The sequence below is a fragment of the Aethalodelphis obliquidens genome, unplaced genomic scaffold, assembly GCF_003676395.1.
Source record: "Aethalodelphis obliquidens isolate GAN/ISIS:26980383/991018 unplaced genomic scaffold, ASM367639v1 scaffold13, whole genome shotgun sequence".
Taxonomy (NCBI): domain Eukaryota; kingdom Metazoa; phylum Chordata; class Mammalia; order Artiodactyla; family Delphinidae; genus Aethalodelphis; species Aethalodelphis obliquidens.
Genome location: NW_020837957.1, coordinates 22,774,313 through 22,791,837, shown reverse-complemented (window position 1 = coordinate 22,791,837; position 17,525 = coordinate 22,774,313). Strand labels below are relative to the sequence as shown.

The window sequence follows — 17,525 nt, the reverse complement described above, 5'->3', positions numbered from 1 at the left end:
AGGAACTTCTCTAGGCAGGAAACACAAGAGAAGAAAAAGACCCACAAAAACAATTAAGAAAATGGTAATAGGAACACACATATCAATAATTACCTTGAATGTAAATGGATTAAATAGTCCAACCAAAAGACATAGACTGGCTGAATGGATACAAAAACAAGACCTGCATATATGCTGTCTACAAGAGACCCACTTCAGACCTAGGTCCACATACAGACTGAAACTGAGGGGATGGAAAAAGATATTCCATGCAAATGGAAATCAAAAGAAAGCTGGAATAGCAATTCTCACATCAGACAACACAGACCTTAAAATAAAGACTATCACAAGAGACAAAGAAAGACACTACATAATGATCAAGGGATCAATCCAAGGAGAAGATATAACAATTGTAAATATTTATGCACCCAACATAGGAACACCTCAATACATAAGGCAAATGCTAACAGCCATAAAAGGGAAATTGACAGTAACAAAATCATAGTAGGGGACTTTAATACCCCACTTTCGCCAATGGACAGATCATCCAAAATGAAAATAAATAAGGAAACACAATCTTTAAATGATACATTAAACAAGGTGGACCTAATTGATATTTATAGGATATACCATCCAAAAACAACAGAATACACTTTCTTCTCTTGTGCTTATGGAATATTCTCTAGGGTAGATCATACCTTGGGTCACAAATTAAGCCTTGGCAAATTTAAGAATATTAAAATTGTATCAAGTATCTTTTCCAACCACAACACTATAAGACTAGATATCGATTGCAGGAAAAAAATCTGTAAAAAATGCAAACACATGGAGGCTAAACAATACACTACTAAATAACCAAGAGATCACTCAGGAAATCAAACAGGAAATCAAAAAATACCTAGAAACAAGGGATAATGAAAACACGACAACCCAAAACCTGTGGGACGCAGCAAAAGCAGTTCTAAGAGGGAAGTTTATAGCAGTACACTCCTACGTCAAGAAACAAGAACCATCTCAAATAAACAACCTAACCTTACACCTAAAGCAATTAGAGAAAGAAGAACAAAAGAAACCCCAAGTTAGCAGAAGGAAAGAAATCATAAAGATCATGTCAGAAATAAATGAAAAAGAAATGAAGTAAACGATAGCAAAGATCAGTAAAACTATAAGCTGGTTCTTCGAGAAGATAAACAAAATTGATTAACCATTAGCTAGACTCATCAAGAAAAAAAGGCAGAAGACTCAAATTAATAGAATTAGAAGTGAAAAAGGAAAAGTAACAACTGACACTGCAGAAATACGAAGGATCATGAGAGATTACTACAAGCAAATATATGCCAATAAAATGGACAACCTGTAAGAAATGGACAAATTATTAGAAAAACACAACCTTCTGAGACTGAACCAGGAAGAAACAGAAATATAAACAGTCCAATCACAAGCACTGAAATTGAAACTGTGATTAAAATCTTCCAACAAACAAAAGCCCAGGAGCAGATGGCTTCACAGGCAAATTCTATCAAACATTTAGAGAAGAGCTAACACCTATCCTTCTCAAACTCTTCTAAAATATAGCAGAGGGAGGAACACTCCCAAACTCATTCTACGAGGCCACCATCACCCTGATACCAAAACCAGACAATGATGTCACAAAAGAAGAGAACTACAGGCCAATATCACCGATGAACATAGGTGCAAAAATCCTCAACAAAATACTAGCAAACAGAATCCAACAGCACATTAAAAGGATCATACACCATGATCAAGTGGGGTTTATCCCAGGAATGCAGGGATTCCTCAATATATGCAAATCAATCAATGTGATAAACCATATTAAAAAATTGAAGGAGAAAAACCATGTGTTCATCTCAATAGATGCAGAAAAAGCTTTCGACAAAATTCAACACCCATTTATGGTAAAAACCCTCCAGAAAGTAGGCATAGAGGGAACTTACCTCAACATAATAAAGGCCATATATGATAAACCCACAGCCAATATCGTTCTCAATGGTGAAAATCTGAAACAATTTCCTCAGGAAAGATCAGGAACAAGACAAGGGTGTCCACTCTCACCACTATTATTCAACATAATTTTGGAAGTTTTAGCCCCGGCAATGAGAGAAGAAAAAGAAATAAAAGGAATCCAAATCAGAAAAGAAGAAGTAAAGCTCTCACTGTTTGCAGATGACATGATACTATACATAGAGAATCCTAAAGATGCTACCAGAAAACTAGTAGTGCTAATCAATGAATTTGGTAAAGTAGCAGGATACAAAACTAATGCACAGAAATCTCTTGCATTTCTCTACACTAATGATGAAAAATCTGAAAGAGAAATTAACAAAACAGTCCCATTTACCATTGCAACAAAAAGAATAAAATACCTAGGAATAAACCTTCCTAAGGAAACAAAAGACCTGTATGCAGAAAACTATAAGACACTGATGAAAGAAATTAAAATGATACAAACAGCTGGAGAGATATACCATGTTCTTGGATTGGAAGAATCAACATTGTGAAAGTGACTCTACTACCCAAAGCAATCTACAGATTCAGTGCAATCCCTATCAAATTACCAATGACATTTTTCACAGAATTAGAACAAAAAATTTTACAATTTGTATGGAAACACAAAAGACCCCGAATAGCCAAAGCAATCTTGAGAACGAAAAATGGACCTGGAGGAATCAGGCTCCCGGACTTCAGACTATACTACAAAGCTACAGTAATCATGATACTATGGTACTGGCACAAAAACAGAAATATAGCTCAATGGAACAGGATAGAAAGCCCAGAGATAAACCCACACACACATGGTCACCTTATTTTTGACAAAGGAGGCAAGAAGATACAATGGAGAAAAGACAGCCTCTTCAATAAGTGGTGCTGGGAAAACTGAGCAGGTACATGTAAAAGAATGAAATTAGAACACTCCCTAAGACCATACACAAAAATAAACTCAAAATGGACTAAAGACCTCAATGTAAGGCCAGACACTATCAAACTCTTAGAGGAAAACATAGGCAGAACACTCTATGATATAAATCACAGCAAGATCCTTTTTGACCCACCTCCTAGAGAAATGGAAATAAAAACAAAAATAAACAAATGGGACCTAATGAAACTTCAACGTTTTTGCACAGCAAAGGAAACCATAAATAAGACGAATAGACAACCCTCAGAATGGGAGAAAATATTTGCAAATGAAGCAGCTGACAAAGGATTAATCTCCAAAATTTACAAGCAGCTCATGCAGCTCAAAATCAAAAAACGAAACAATCCAATCCAAAATTGGGCAGAAGACCTAAATAAACATTTCTCCAAAGAAGATATACAGATTTCCAACAAACACATGAAAGAACGCTCAACATCACTAATTATTAGAGAAATGCAAATCAAAACTACAATGAGGTTATCACGTCACACCAGTCAGAATGGCCATCATCAAAAAGTCTACAATAATAAATGCTGGAGAGGGTGTGGAGAAAAGGGAACCTCTTGCACTGTTTGTGGGAATGTAAATTGATACAGCCACTATGAAGAACAGTATGGAGGTTCCTTAAAAATCTAAAAAATGAACTACCATACGACCCAGCAATCCCACTACTGGGCATATACCCTGAGAAAACTGTAATTCAAAAAGAGTCATGTACCACAATGTTCACTGAAGCTCTATTTACAATAGCCAGGTCATGGAAGCAACCTAAGTGTCCATCGACAGATGAATGGATAAAGAACATGTGGCACATATATACAATGGAATATTACTCAGCCATAAAAAGAACCGAAATTGAGTTATTTGTAGTGAGGTGGATGGACCTAGAGTCTATCATACAGAGTGAAGTAAGTCAGAAAGAGAAAAACAAATACTGTATGCTAACGCATATATATGGAATAAAAAAAAAATGTTCTGAAGAACCTAGGGGCAGGACAGGAATAAAGATGCAGGTGTAGAGAATGGACTTGAGGACATGGGGAGGGGAAAGGGTCAGTTGGGACGAAGTGGGAGAGTGGCATGGACATATATATACTATCAAATCTAAAATAGATAGCTATGGGAAGCAGCCGCATAGCATAGCGAGATCAGCTTGGTGCTTTGTGACCACCTAGAGGGATGGGATAGGGAGGGTGGGAGGGAGATGTAAGAGGGCGGAGATATGGGGTTATATGTATATGTATAGTTGACTCACTTTTCACTTTGTTATAAAGCAGAAACTAACACACCACCATAAAGCAGTTATAGTCCAATAAAGATGTTAAAATATAAATCTGGTCCCCCTGTTGGAAGTTTCTGAATTATCTTGGAAATAGACTGCAAAGCCAGACTGAAGGTTGGCCCTAGTGAACCATGATGTATCATATTTTTTAAACTTATGCTATATTGTTATAGACAGACTCTTGCAAGTTACTTCACTCTTACTCCGAAAGGAAAACATAATTTTATGAAAGAGACTGGAAGATAAGAGGTGCTCCCCACTAAAATAATTTAACTGATGCATTTATCTTAGTTTGTGCAAATTTGCTGATATATATGTTTGACATTAATAAAGGTAATTTGTCAAGTTTATTTTATAACCAGTTGGTCATTTAAAAAATCATTGAGAAATGCAGTCTCCAACTTACAATGGTTCAACTTACGATTTTTTGACTTTATTGTGGTGCAAAAGCAATACACATTCAATAGAAACCATACCTCGAATTTTGAATTTTGATCTTTTCCTGGGCTAGTGGTATGCAGTATGATACTCTGGTGATGCTGGCTATCGGCAACGAGCCGAACATAGCTTCTAGTCAACCACAGGATCATGAGGGTAAATAACCAATATACTCACAACCATTCTGTTTTCCACTTCTGTACAGTATTTAATAAATTACATGACATATTCAACATTTTATTATACAGTAGACTCTGTGTTAGATGATTTTGCCCAGCTAAAAACTAATGTAAGTGTTCTGAGCACGTGTAAGGCAGGCTAGGCTAAGCTATGATGTTCCGTAGATGAGGTATAGTAAATGAATTTTCAACTTGAGATATTTTCAACTTACAATGGGCTGGAGGAAGATCTGTATTTTAAAACTACTTAAAGCTATTAAAACTATGTACAAATTCCTTAAAGGCACCAACATTCTCATAAAGATAGAAAATTTTAGTTAACAACCAAAAGCAAATATGCAGGCCGAAAAGAGATCTCTGAAAGTTAAATTAAAGGCTACTGATCATGTTCTTATTACTAATAAAAAGAAGTGCCTGTTCCCCCTGGATAAATTTCTTGTTTAACTAATTCTTGTGCTTGTCTGCCTTTAAGGATATTTGAAGTAGTTCTAAGCCCTTAAACTAAAAGCTAGTGGGAGGGAGATGATGGAGGAGCAAAAAATGGACCTAAGGAAGGGGTCTGAGGAAGATAGGACTTTATCCCTGATTTTGTTCTCCTGGCTTGTCCCACAGAGATCAGCTGCTCACTGATGACTTCCTAACATTTGACCTTTTCTTGCAGCATCTGGGATAAAAACCTCACTAAATTCATAAGTGTCAAGAAAAAAAGAAAAACAAAAGGAGCAAGGCACTTACAGAACGAATACTTTGTGAATACATTATGGAAGCCTTCTCAGTCTGAAATTCATTAGGTATGAACTCACATCCTTTTTCGTACAGTCCTGTTACTCTGTCGGATTTGCATGATTGGGTGACACAGCTTCCTCCTTGACACTTCTGTAGTACATTTTTACCAGTAATAGTTGACGGACATCTGAAAATATATTAAGGTTAGATGTTTAGGTGTAGGTGATATAATTTAGAAGTGTTGGACTCTGTGGTCAGGTTCTACAGATGGCTTTGTCTACGATTTCCTTTCATAATTCAAGAAATAAATACATCCCCTTAAATAGCAAAATTATTAAATTCTCATTAGAGTAATTTCTGTTTGCCAGAAAGTATCTGAGGGGTTCCCAAGATGATATCAGAATGTGTTTCTATGCAGCAGAAAACTAAGCTTACAGCTATTGTTAACAATTAATAAAGACCAAAGTCCTAAGGCACTTCCTAATCTAGTCCCTCATCCCTGGAAAATCAGGAGCCCTCTTTTGTTTACCTTAAAAATTTTGCTGAAATTTTTTGTTTGTTTTTATGTAACTAGTTTACATCATACAGTTTTTGCATAGTTCTTGTGTGTTCATAGGTATATTAGATTTTTCTTTACACACTTATGACTTTTGTCACTATTATAAATGGAGTACTTTTCACCCACATCTTATTTTACGAGTATATAAATAATATATGAACACTATAGGAAATTTTGAAAATAGCAAAAAAGTATAAAGAAGAAAAAAAAATCATGTCCCACTGTCAGAGATAAACTACTGCTAGCATATTGAAGCATTTCCTTCTCTATGTATAAGCATAACATTCTACGTATAGCTTTGCTTCTTGATCTTAAAAAACTTAGTATTTTAGTACATTTAGATTGTGTTGTTATAATTCACATTATTCTTTCAAAATGTGATTTTAATAATTTCATATTTTGATACTACAACATGAATTTAGCCTAATTTACTTCATTTTGTTCCCCCCCAAAAATTTTTCAGTGCTAAAAGTAAAACTTCCATGAATAAATAAAATGTCACATAAAATTTTGACTCTGTTTCCAAGTTTGCTGCATGACTGACTCCCAGAATAAATGCTCAGACCCAGAAGTTTGAACATTTTAAAGCCTGTTGATAGAGCTCATTCTATCATTTCCTTTAAAATGGATTGTTAAACATGAAATTACTGGAGCAAGAAATAGAAAAAATTTTAGAGATTTGATATGTGTCACCAAATTGCTTTCCAGAAAAGTTATGCTGGTTTATTCCTCTAATAACCATCTATGGGAGCACTCATCCCACTGACAGTCACTTACTAGGCAATAAACGATTCTCATCTTTGTCAAATTTGCACCTCTTTGATTACTAGTAAGTCTGAACAGTTTTACATTTTTACTGGCCATTTTTATTTCTTCCTTTGTAAATTATTCTTCTCCTGCGTCTATTTTTCTATTAGGGTGTTATTGTTTTCCTACTGGTTTTCAAAAGTTCTTTATGTGTTATAATACTAAGTTTTTAAAAGCCTGTTTTTTTAAATTTTTGCAAATATATTTTTCTGTTTCTTATTTTTTAATTTAGTTTATGTTTGACTTATATGCAACAAAATTTTTAATTTATATGTAGCCAAATTTATTATTCTTTTAGTTATGTCTTTTTCCAATTCTTGAATGTATAGAAAGACCTTCACCATAGAGAAGTTTGATATGTATTAATGTTCTTCTAGTTTTCATTATGGTTTTATTTTTTATATTTAATGAGTCTATCCAATTGAAAGAGAGTCTGTTAATTTTTTCCCCCCACATAGTTAAAAATTGTCCTGACATCTTAAGAAATATTGTTTTTCCTTGTAGATTTATAATTCTAGCTGTATTAATTAGTAAATTATTGTGTAAGTGTCTGTCAGTTCACATTGTTTTAATTAACTTAGCTTTATTGTATATTTAAAATTCAATAAGAAAAATTTCCTTTATACCTATTCTTTTTCAAAAATGTTCTCGGGTACTATCTACTGAATAAACTCTGGGACTTTAAAATGAGGTAAAAATAGAAGTACTTTTGATTAGAGTTTTATAAAACCTATATATTAATTGGGGTTGGATTTACATATTCCATGAATTGAAAATCTCTCATTTAATCTTGATTTTCTTTTAAATTCTTTAGAAGGATTTTATGCTATGGTTTTCTTCAAATATAACTTTCACATTTCTTAGAGTTTTCTTCAAATATCTCTGGTTACCTTATTGACTTCCCTTATCAATTTTAATTTCTATTTTTTCCCTGAGGCTTTCTAAGTAGACCACATATCGTCTGCCTAGAAGCAATTTTCTCTCTCCCTTTCTAGTAGCCCCCCCTCTTTTAACCTCCCCAACATGTTATTGCATTGGCTACAACTTTCTAAACAAGATTAGATAACTGCTAACAGTGCCCACTCTTATCTCATTCCTGGGAATGTCTAATGATTCCCTATTAAATATGAGGTAGGCAGTTGGCTTTCAATTGATGTTCTGCATCATATTAAGGAAGCCTTCTACTGTAGGCAGTACTGTCATTTTTGTAATTGTTTCCAGGCCTTAAGAGTAATTTAAAAAAATTGGTAGATGAGCAATAAATGCTATTTGTATGTTATAATAAGATTTATTGTTAAGAGGACATGGTAATCATGTCAGTTTTGCAAATGTTATCTGTGGAAGGATGAACATGCTGTATATGTGGATATTTCTGGAATATCCCTAGGAAGGAATAGGTACTAGTCAGCTTTTCTCTCAAGGGGATATACAGTGTCTGTCTGGAAGCTTAGCAAGAAGTGGGAAAGGCAGATGTCAGGGCTGAATGGCATCCGTGGGCTGAGATTTGAGAGGTCCATCCAACATATGATCACCTCAGGGGAGTGGCCCTGGGGAGTGGTCTCTGAGGTGCGGAGGGAACAAGCCAACCAGATAGACTGTGTACGGCTCTGGGAGGCACTTAGTGTCTTTTTATACCTAAAGTGACATAAGAGTGAGGGAAAATGTCATGGTAGTGGACCAAGCTGACAGAGTTTGAATGTAATAAAGAAAGGGGAAAATGGAGAGCAGTAATGCTCCTGTGGGAGAAAGGGGAAGCCAAGGCTGAGCTCTGAGCCCAGTGCAGCTTCCCTTGGAAACTGTGCTGAATAAAGACAGTAACCAAACCAAAGCTGAGGGCGTCTCCTTAAACAGCCATCAGGGGAGTCGAACTGGAAGCAAGAGTGAAGAGGCGTGTTGTGCCAGCTCTAGTCTTTAAAAAGAGGTGGTTGTTTTTAACTGAGGCATAAATGTGCAAGCTTATCAAATTCCTTTTCAGAATCTGTTAGAATAATCATTTAATTTTCTTCTTTTACTTGATATACTATATTAATTACTTACCTAATATCATAGCATTTTCAGACTTCTGGAAGACATCCTTCTTGACCTTAGTGTGTTTGTTATTCCCTTAATTATGCCAGGTGTAACTTACTATCCTTTTATTTAAAACCTTTTTAGAAAGCTGTATCTACAGAATTCTTTTTCATGCCATCTGTCAGGTTTTAGTATCTGAATTATGCTAGCTCTCTAAAATAAATTGGGAAGTTCCCTTTTACATTTGTACTAAAGCAGTTTGTTCCCTGAAACTTTTGATTGCAAGAACTCACCTGTAAAATCACAGCAGCAGAGGTACTTTCTAAGTGTTCAGTTTGCTTCCTATTGACACCATACAAGGTTTTATTCAAATTGGGAGAAGTTTTCTGTTTTGTTTTAATATTTGGACTGTCTTCCAGCTAAATTCCACAGTCTCTCACAGGCCCATTCAAACTGACATAGTTCACACAGATAGTATTCTACCCTCAAGGCACTGAAGCTTTGTTTATGTCACTGATTGTGATACAGGAAGATGGAGATACTGAAAGTAGCACCTGTGGATTTCTTCTAGTTGTACACACACACACAAAGAGGCAAATGATTTGTAGCTGCAGAGTAGAGAATTCAACTAATTAAGACACTTGTAAAGTGAACAAAAGTAGTAGTTTTATGGGAATCTGAAAAAGACGGCACTAAGAGTGAGAGATAGAAAATAAGACAAAAGACTGACATTTTTAAAGTAATCAATTCAAGACAAAATTGTTTGCAATTTTAAATAGTTTGTGAAAAGTTAATCAAAATATACATACATTACTGGTTTTTTTCTTTTATTGAATAAGTAGAATTTCTGGTCATTATCGTACTCGTTAAATACTCCCCATCGTAGATGAGCCCATTCATGGACAAATACCCTTCCTGTGAAAAAGTATTTTAAACACCTGATTACAATAAGAATGGTAAAATTACCCTCTTAAACTAAGAGAAAGTAATTCTTCTGAATGCTATTATGCTTTGCTATGTTTTTTTTTTTTTTTGGATTAAAGTTTCGATTTCCTTAGAAGGAACAATCTGATACGACAATTGCACATTTCTGTAAAATATGACTGTTTATTTTGGATTATCAAGTGTCAATTAGGCACCTAGTAAGTGCAAGGCAGCTATTCATACAATGATAAAACAATTGCCCTGTCCTCACATAGCTCATGGTCTAGCAGATGACACACATCATTTTAGATAACTATAATCCTTAGGGGTGCAAGTGTAATGATGGAGGTCAGCACAGGCTGACCTATAGGGCAGCCAGGGCAGCACCCCCAATAGGTCCTTCTCCCTAATGACTCATATGTGGACAAACCTCAAGCCCTGCCTACTCCACATCTGCCTTTTTCTTCTTTGACCTATTCTCATCTTTCCAGTCTCATTGCCAGTTACTTCTGAACTACTGCAACACTCACTCAACTGGCCTCCATGTCTCCAGTTTTCAGTGACTCCGCTATGGTGCTCAGGGTTAAGTCCAACTTTTCAATATGCCTACAAGGTCCCTGATGATTCAGGCCCTATTCCTCTCTGCAGCCATATTTCTTGCTCTTCTCCACCCACTTCCAAAACTCCATAATGACAATGGATTCTTGAACTCCTTTTACTTTCTAGAGCCACATCATGCTCTTGCTCATCTCTGGTCGTTTTTACATATTTTTTCTTGGTTTGGAATACTCTCTCCCTATCTGTGACTGAATAACTCCTACTCTTCTTTCAGAATTAGGCTTATATCCACCTAGAAGCCTTCTCTGACATCCTCAAACTGGTCCAGGTACCCCTCCTTATTACTTTCATTATATTCCATTATGGCGTTTATCGTGTTATATTGTCATTGCTTCTTACTTGCCAGTCTCTCACTACAGACTCTTGTCTCCATGAGAACAGGTACCATGACTTCTTCACTGACATGTCTGGGCACATACTGTCTAGAACTTAATAGATACTTAGTATTTGTTAAATTTGGATGAATGTTAGTGACTTATGTACAGCTCAGTTTTTCTGGAATGTAAATTCCCAGGTAGGCTGAATTTGGAAGGTTAAGTGAGGAGGTGCATGTTAAGTAACCCTAGTATCTCACATTAAGGATTTTAGATTGTTCTCAGTGCTAGGGAACAACTGATGGCCTCTTAAAGGGAAGGGAAGATTGTGAAGTAGCAGGCGTGGAGTCACAGTACAGAAAGGAGAGAGTATAAAGGAATGACATTGTATATGGTGACCTTGATGGCTGGAGTGGGCCCAGGAGCGGGTTGGAGCAGCTAAGTAAATCAGTTCAACACATATTTATTGAGCTATACATTGGCAATTTTCTGTTCGTGTTATGGGGGTGTTGTAAAAGAACAACAAAGAGGTGTGTTTGTTGGACACTTCTTTCTGAGAAGGTCTGTAAAAGTGCTCTAGGGTATTTGGGAGTGGGGCATGCAGGCACCAAGTGCTATTTTGTTTGCTTGTTTGTTTTCTCTGCCTTGCCTATTTAAATGAAGAAAATCAAATTTGTTCTAATCTTTTCAAAATGGTAAAGAAACCTAGTACAAGTTATTAGTTAACCTAATTAGTTAATACTAATCACACTTGATTATACTTGGAAAGTACATATTATATATACTCCATTGCTGGTTTCTTTTAATCTTTTCTCCAAAGATTGCTCTATTTGGTTCATATGGGAATGCTAAATGATATTTTGTGAAGGAAAATTTGGTTTTTTCTTTAGTCACATATTTTTGAGAGCTGAACAGCAAGGATATTCTGTCTGATACTCAAAGTGAGGTCCAAGGTCAGGCAGTATCAGCATCACCTGGGAGCTTGTTAAAATGCAGATTCTTGGGTCCTACCCCACACCTACTGAATCAGAATCATTTTAACAATCCGTTTACAGTATGAACGCACATTGAAGTCTGAAAACGTTATGCATGTCTGCCATCTGGTAGCCACTACCTGAATTGCAGGCAGGAGGTTTAATTTGTTCAGGTGTCTCCCCACAGAGCAATAGAAACCCAACATTGCATATTAAACTATTTTAGAGTTATTATCTGATACTAATATGAAAATTAAAAATATTATATTTACACACATATATATGCAGAATATGAAGAAAATAAATTTCTAACTGAGAAATGAACTATTTGGAATCTGTTTTACATGAAAGAAACATACTATAATAGTCTATTTTATGTTCTTACTCAGAAAGATAATGCTATTGTTGATCCATTTGCAACGTAAAATTATTAAGTTATGAGAAATATAACAGAATATTTCATCTCTACCCATACCTTGTGGTCCATATTGAAGCAACTTTTTTCCTGCTAGGAACCCAGGAGTCAGATAAATTTTATTACCCTTTTCTCCACAGCCTCCCATATGCTCAGTATAGGGTCCATCGTTACCTGTTGGATTAGGTTCAGCAACCAGAACATCAGCCTGAAATTTAAGAAAAAGGTTTCGTCATTACAAAATTTCAGCAAATGAATTGACCTTACTTCACACCAGCATGTTCTGAAACAATTTTATTCGATTCTAGAATATTTTGAAGAAAAAAATCTGAGTCACAAAAGAAAACCAAATTTGAAAAAAGAACTTGATATTCTCACATTTTTGTAGGTCTCAAGTTTGGGTTTCACATATTCAGGTTTTGTGTTCCAATTTTGAGGAATCAAAATGGCAACATTTTTGAAATAGAATCTTTTTTCTGTAGCTTCAAACAGATATGGAGATGCCTCGGTCACCATATCCTGGTCGGGGGAGGGGGGAACAGAAACAAGAGCATTTAATGACAGAAAAAAAGATGAAATTACCAATTATTCAAATTTACATTTGTATCTCACATTTCCAAAAACTAGCTATTTATCAAGCTTGGAAGAGGAGATTATTTTGTTAATAATAATAGCTAGCCTTTTTTGAGATTTTTTACCACATGCTCTGTGTCACAGTGTAATGGTTGACAGTGAAGACTCCAGAAGCAGACACTAATCCCAGCTGCACCACTTATGGTGGGACATCAGAAATTTCCTTGAAGGAGTTCCCTGGCAGTCCAGTGGTTAGGACTTGGCGCTTTCACAGCTGGGGCCTGGGTTCAATCCCTGGTTGGGAAACTAGAATCCCACAAGCCTCGTGGCATGGACAAAAAAAAAAGAAAGAAAAGAAATTTCCTTCAGCCCTCCTGAGCCTCAGTTTCCCCATTTATAAAATGGAAAATATTACAGTGACCAGCTCATAAGGTTGTTGTGAGGATCAAATGAAGTCAAGAAAGCATTTGGAACCATGTCTACTTAGCACAAGTGCTTATCAAATATTAGCTCTTAGTTTCATTTTATATGATCCTTTGAGGATCAGTGAACCTTTAAGGGAGAAACTGAGAACTAGAGAGTATTATAGTCTCAATATCTCACACCAAGTAGTAGTGGAGAGAAACTCAAATTAAAATGAATACAACTTCAACACCTGCTGACTCCTGTAATAATTTGGGGGCTAACTAAATGTTATGATAGTATCTGTTTTTAGTATAGCACTAAGTGTTAGATATAAGGAAGTGGCATAAGTATATAATCTCTTTTCAAATTATGCCTAAATTTATTTCTCTAAAACAAAAGAGCTGTAGCATTAAATTATAAATGCCTCTGCAGATTCCCTGAGATGCATCAGGATAAGATAGTATTGATAGAAAGGGTATTACAAGATATTTATTATAGAAAGGGAAATTGAGTCTATTAGGGCTGAAAATCACTGAGAAACACAAAAGTGAGTGTAGACAGAGGGAAGAAGAGGACGGAAGACTGAGCTCCAGGAGCCCCAGTATTCAGAAGTGGGAAGAGGAAGAGCCAGCAAAGGAAACTGAGAAGGAGCAGCTGATGCACGGGAAGGAAATCAGAAGGCATAGGGTGAGAGTGTTTCAGGAAGGAGAGAGTGATCATCCGAGTTGAATGCCGCTGAGCAGTCAAGGAAGATGAGGACTCAGAACTGAGCAATGAATTTGGCAACCTGAGTGAACCATTTTGTGCAATGGCGACAACAGCTCCATATGAGTGAATTCAAGAGGGTGGGAGGTGAGGAAGCAGAGGCAGTGAAAACAGACAGCGGGTCAAGAAGTTTTCCTACAAATTAAAAGGGAATTGAGAAATGCAGCAGTAGATGAAGGAAGACTGCAGGGCAAGGGAGTTTGTTTGCTTTTTTAATGGGAACTATTATATGTATATGCTAATGGAAAAAAAAAAAAAAAACCTGATAATGCAAGAGAAAAAAGGGATCATTGCTGGAGGAAAGTCCTTGCTGGAATAGACCAGAGTGACTAGGCTCCAATGTCTAGGAGGTTGGCCTTAGGAGCAGAAACAGTTCATCACTGTATGGGGAAATAGTACTTGGGTACTGATGCAGGGGTGAATCCTGCTCTGTTACTTGCTAATGGGTTAAACTTGCGGAATTTATTTTGTCTCCCTGAGCTTCAGTTTCCAACCTTTCACATGGTGATAATAATGGTTGCCTTGCTAGTTTTATAAAAGCTCTCCAAATGATTTGCATCTCCTTCCAAAAAAAGCCAGATTTTAAACAATTGCTAGGAGAATTTAACATTTTATAATTTTTTAAAATAAAAATACTGAGCCAATATCACCAGAAAGCTGAAAAGTAGGTATAAAACTTCCTATGTTAGAGTATTATATTACAATTTGACTTGTGAAATGTAAATTTTCAGTGTCTCCTAGGAAGACGACTAAGCAGCATGAAATGTCTTCTATGTTTTAACAGAAACATTAATAATGAATCTTTGCTTTGGCATCTGTTCCATATTTTGAGAAAGTGACCTCATATCCAAAAAGACACTTAATCTTTTGAGGTTTGAAGAATGTTGAGGATGAAGTTTATAGGATGGGCTGGTAATTCCTTAAGGATAGGGATAGTATATTGTTCACCACTGGATTCCTGGTACCTGACATAATGTAAATGCTCTGTAAATATATTTGTTGGACTAAGGAACAAATGAATGAGTGAAGAGGTTATAATGAGGGGCAAACTCTCCAGGAGCACCAAGACCAAAGATACCTGGGCTCCCATACATTGAGGAGGCCCCAAACGGCTCCTGTTGTTTATCTTTCTTGTGCGGTGTGTGTGTGAGAGAGAGAGAGAGAGAGCGCTTCTCCCTGATTCTCACTCCCTCATCTTATGACCTGTGCTCCCACTGCTTATGCAATACTGATGAGAGTGTAGTCTCCCTGGATGGAACTGCTGCAGCGCCACCTGCCGGTATTGCAGGTGGAGAGACGCTCGGACTGCCCTGCTGAAGCAAGTACAATATTTAAGAGCTGACTTAGAGGCTTCTGCTCACACAAGGACACCCGGGGGAGAGTCTCCCCAGAAAGCAGAGACTGAGGGATGACCAGGAAAGTGGCAAAACCCACAGTGAGGTCCCTCGACTGCAGATCTGGAACATCAGATAGGAACTCACTTTTATTAACTACTCAGTTAGGGACTCTGAGCACACTATTGCCCTTAAAAGTGCTCCTGTGACAAAGAAACGTGGAAACCAACCTCTCTCATACCCAACTCACTTAGGGCTCATAACAAAAAACCAATTTAATAATTGTAAGGAGAAGTATATTTCTCAGGAGGAACCCCCTAAAGAGAGTGAGGTGAAAGTCCTTTTGCTTTTGCTCTAAAGCACCATACAAATACAAATTACCACTGTCCTTAGAGATGCTAATGTGCTCCTTCCCACATGTCCCTGAGCACCACTGACTGTCCAGCCGGAGACAGAAACATACTGGTCACATTTTCCTCCAACACTTTCCTGGTCTCTTGCTCCAAGTGGCTATTTCATTTTTTTCTGATGCCATTCCTAAGTTTAGAAGCAATCAAAGACTCACCCAAGTTTTCTGATTGTTAAGAAATTTCAGAAGGCATGAATTTCCCTTTCACTGATGGCAGTAATATCTGATGGTCTTCTGGTTTAAGCAGGTGAACTTCCTCTCCCCCTCAACTGCTGTACTTCTCCAGCCCCAAACTCCTCTTCGTGGTAGAGATGGTTCTCTCCCCAAACTCCATCTTTCTGGGTTTGCTCCTGTTCAGAGCAAGGAACCTTTCGAGGAGACCCTTGGGGCCCTTGCCCTATTAACTTCTGAGCTCACACTCAGGAACTTTGCCCAGAAACAAGTCTCAGTCCCTTTGGCTTGGTGAGGAATGATGAGCTCTTTCTATCTAGGATTAAAAGTAGACCTGGGGACTGATGATTTGCCTACCATTTATTGAGCTCTTACTGTGTACCAGGCACTCTGCATGCATTTTTAAAGTTTTTCTAAGTTTTTTTTTAAAGTTTTTCTAAGTTTTTGAGATAATTTTAGACTTAACAGATAACATGCAAAAAATGTACAGAGTTCCCATATACCTTTCACCTAGCTTCCCTTTTATGCATGCATTGTTAATCCTCACAAAGCCCTGTGAGAAAGATACTTATTATTATCCCCATTTTATAGACCAGTACTTCTGTTCATTATGCAGTACCACCTCCGTGTGTGCTACAGCCGCTTTCCAGGGTGGTCTTTTATAAGACATTTCCCTCATATTCTTTGCTGTTTGCTGTTGTACAAAACCTCTCTAATCCCTCTATCTTACAACAGTTAGGTGCCTCTGCCTGGACAGGAAGAGTCCTCTTCCCTAATTTTTCCTTCCCCTACAGAAAAAGCAACAAGCGAAGTGAGGCTGCTCAGCAGCCCCAAGAGGACACTTTGCATTGGGGCTGGGAAAATGCAGGGTTTCCTCACACTGTAAGGGTCGGGCTTGTTCTTAAGTTAGAGATTTGCATCTTGGACTCCTATATTAGAATTGCAGAGAAGCAGGTTACAATTAGGAGGATAAAAGGAGACTCTGATAGAGCCAGTGGTAAAATCAGGCAAAGGAATTACCCTCTGCGCATCTCACAATATCTGCCAAATGTAGTTGACTCTGCCTTGGTTGCAGAACTAAATAATTTTCAATGAGATCATTTATTAAGTGCCAACAATATATCAAGCTCTGAATTATGTGCATTGCATTTATTATCTCATCTCTCGGAAGAATCATAATGGTTGTGTTATTATTTCCATTTTATAGTTGAAGAAATGAAGACACAGGTATAAAAAAAAACTTGCCAGTGTCACGCAGCTGGAATTAGAGAACTCACGTTTCCTCTATCACAATATTATGCTTAATTTTTCAAAAAAGCATGGATAATTACCATTTACGACTTACCTTTATTTGTTGAATGAGTGTTTCATCTTCTGGCACATTAGGGTCAACTGCAATGACAATGCCTTCATAGCCATTATTATTCAGCTGAATGAGTGAATCACTCAGGGCCCCTTCCAGAAGGTGAAGGACCAAGATGAAAACCGAATTCTTAAATGACCCCATTGCTGTACATCTGCCTTTGGGTTCTCTCTTTGGAAAATGTTAGTTATGGAGGCATCTTTCTTTACCCCTATATATATGGATATGTAAACACACAGTTTTCCAAGTTATCAGAGGTGGTTTATCACAGGACTTTAACCCCTTGACCCCAAATTGTTTCACAATTGGATTTGTCACCACTAGGAGGAATGCTAACTATAGCTA

At 36.9% G+C, this 17,525-nt stretch overlaps 1 protein-coding gene across 1 annotated transcript in view; it reads right to left on the bottom strand.

Moving 5' to 3' along the window:
* The window catches only part of CLCA1 (chloride channel accessory 1), a 36,838-nt gene extending 19,319 nt beyond the window's left edge, over window positions 1-17,519 (bottom strand). The window contains exons 1-5 of the mRNA XM_027114241.1: window positions 17,163-17,519; window positions 12,539-12,679; window positions 12,221-12,368; window positions 9,725-9,830; window positions 5,549-5,726 (exon numbers count right to left, since the gene is read on the bottom strand). Of these exons, the coding sequence (XP_026970042.1) occupies window positions 5,549-5,726; window positions 9,725-9,830; window positions 12,221-12,368; window positions 12,539-12,679; window positions 17,163-17,324 (735 nt within the window). The 5' untranslated portion in view covers window positions 17,325-17,519. The remainder of the gene's footprint in view (window positions 1-5,548; window positions 5,727-9,724; window positions 9,831-12,220; window positions 12,369-12,538; window positions 12,680-17,162) is intronic.
* Between the last annotated feature and the right edge of the window lie 6 nt (window positions 17,520-17,525).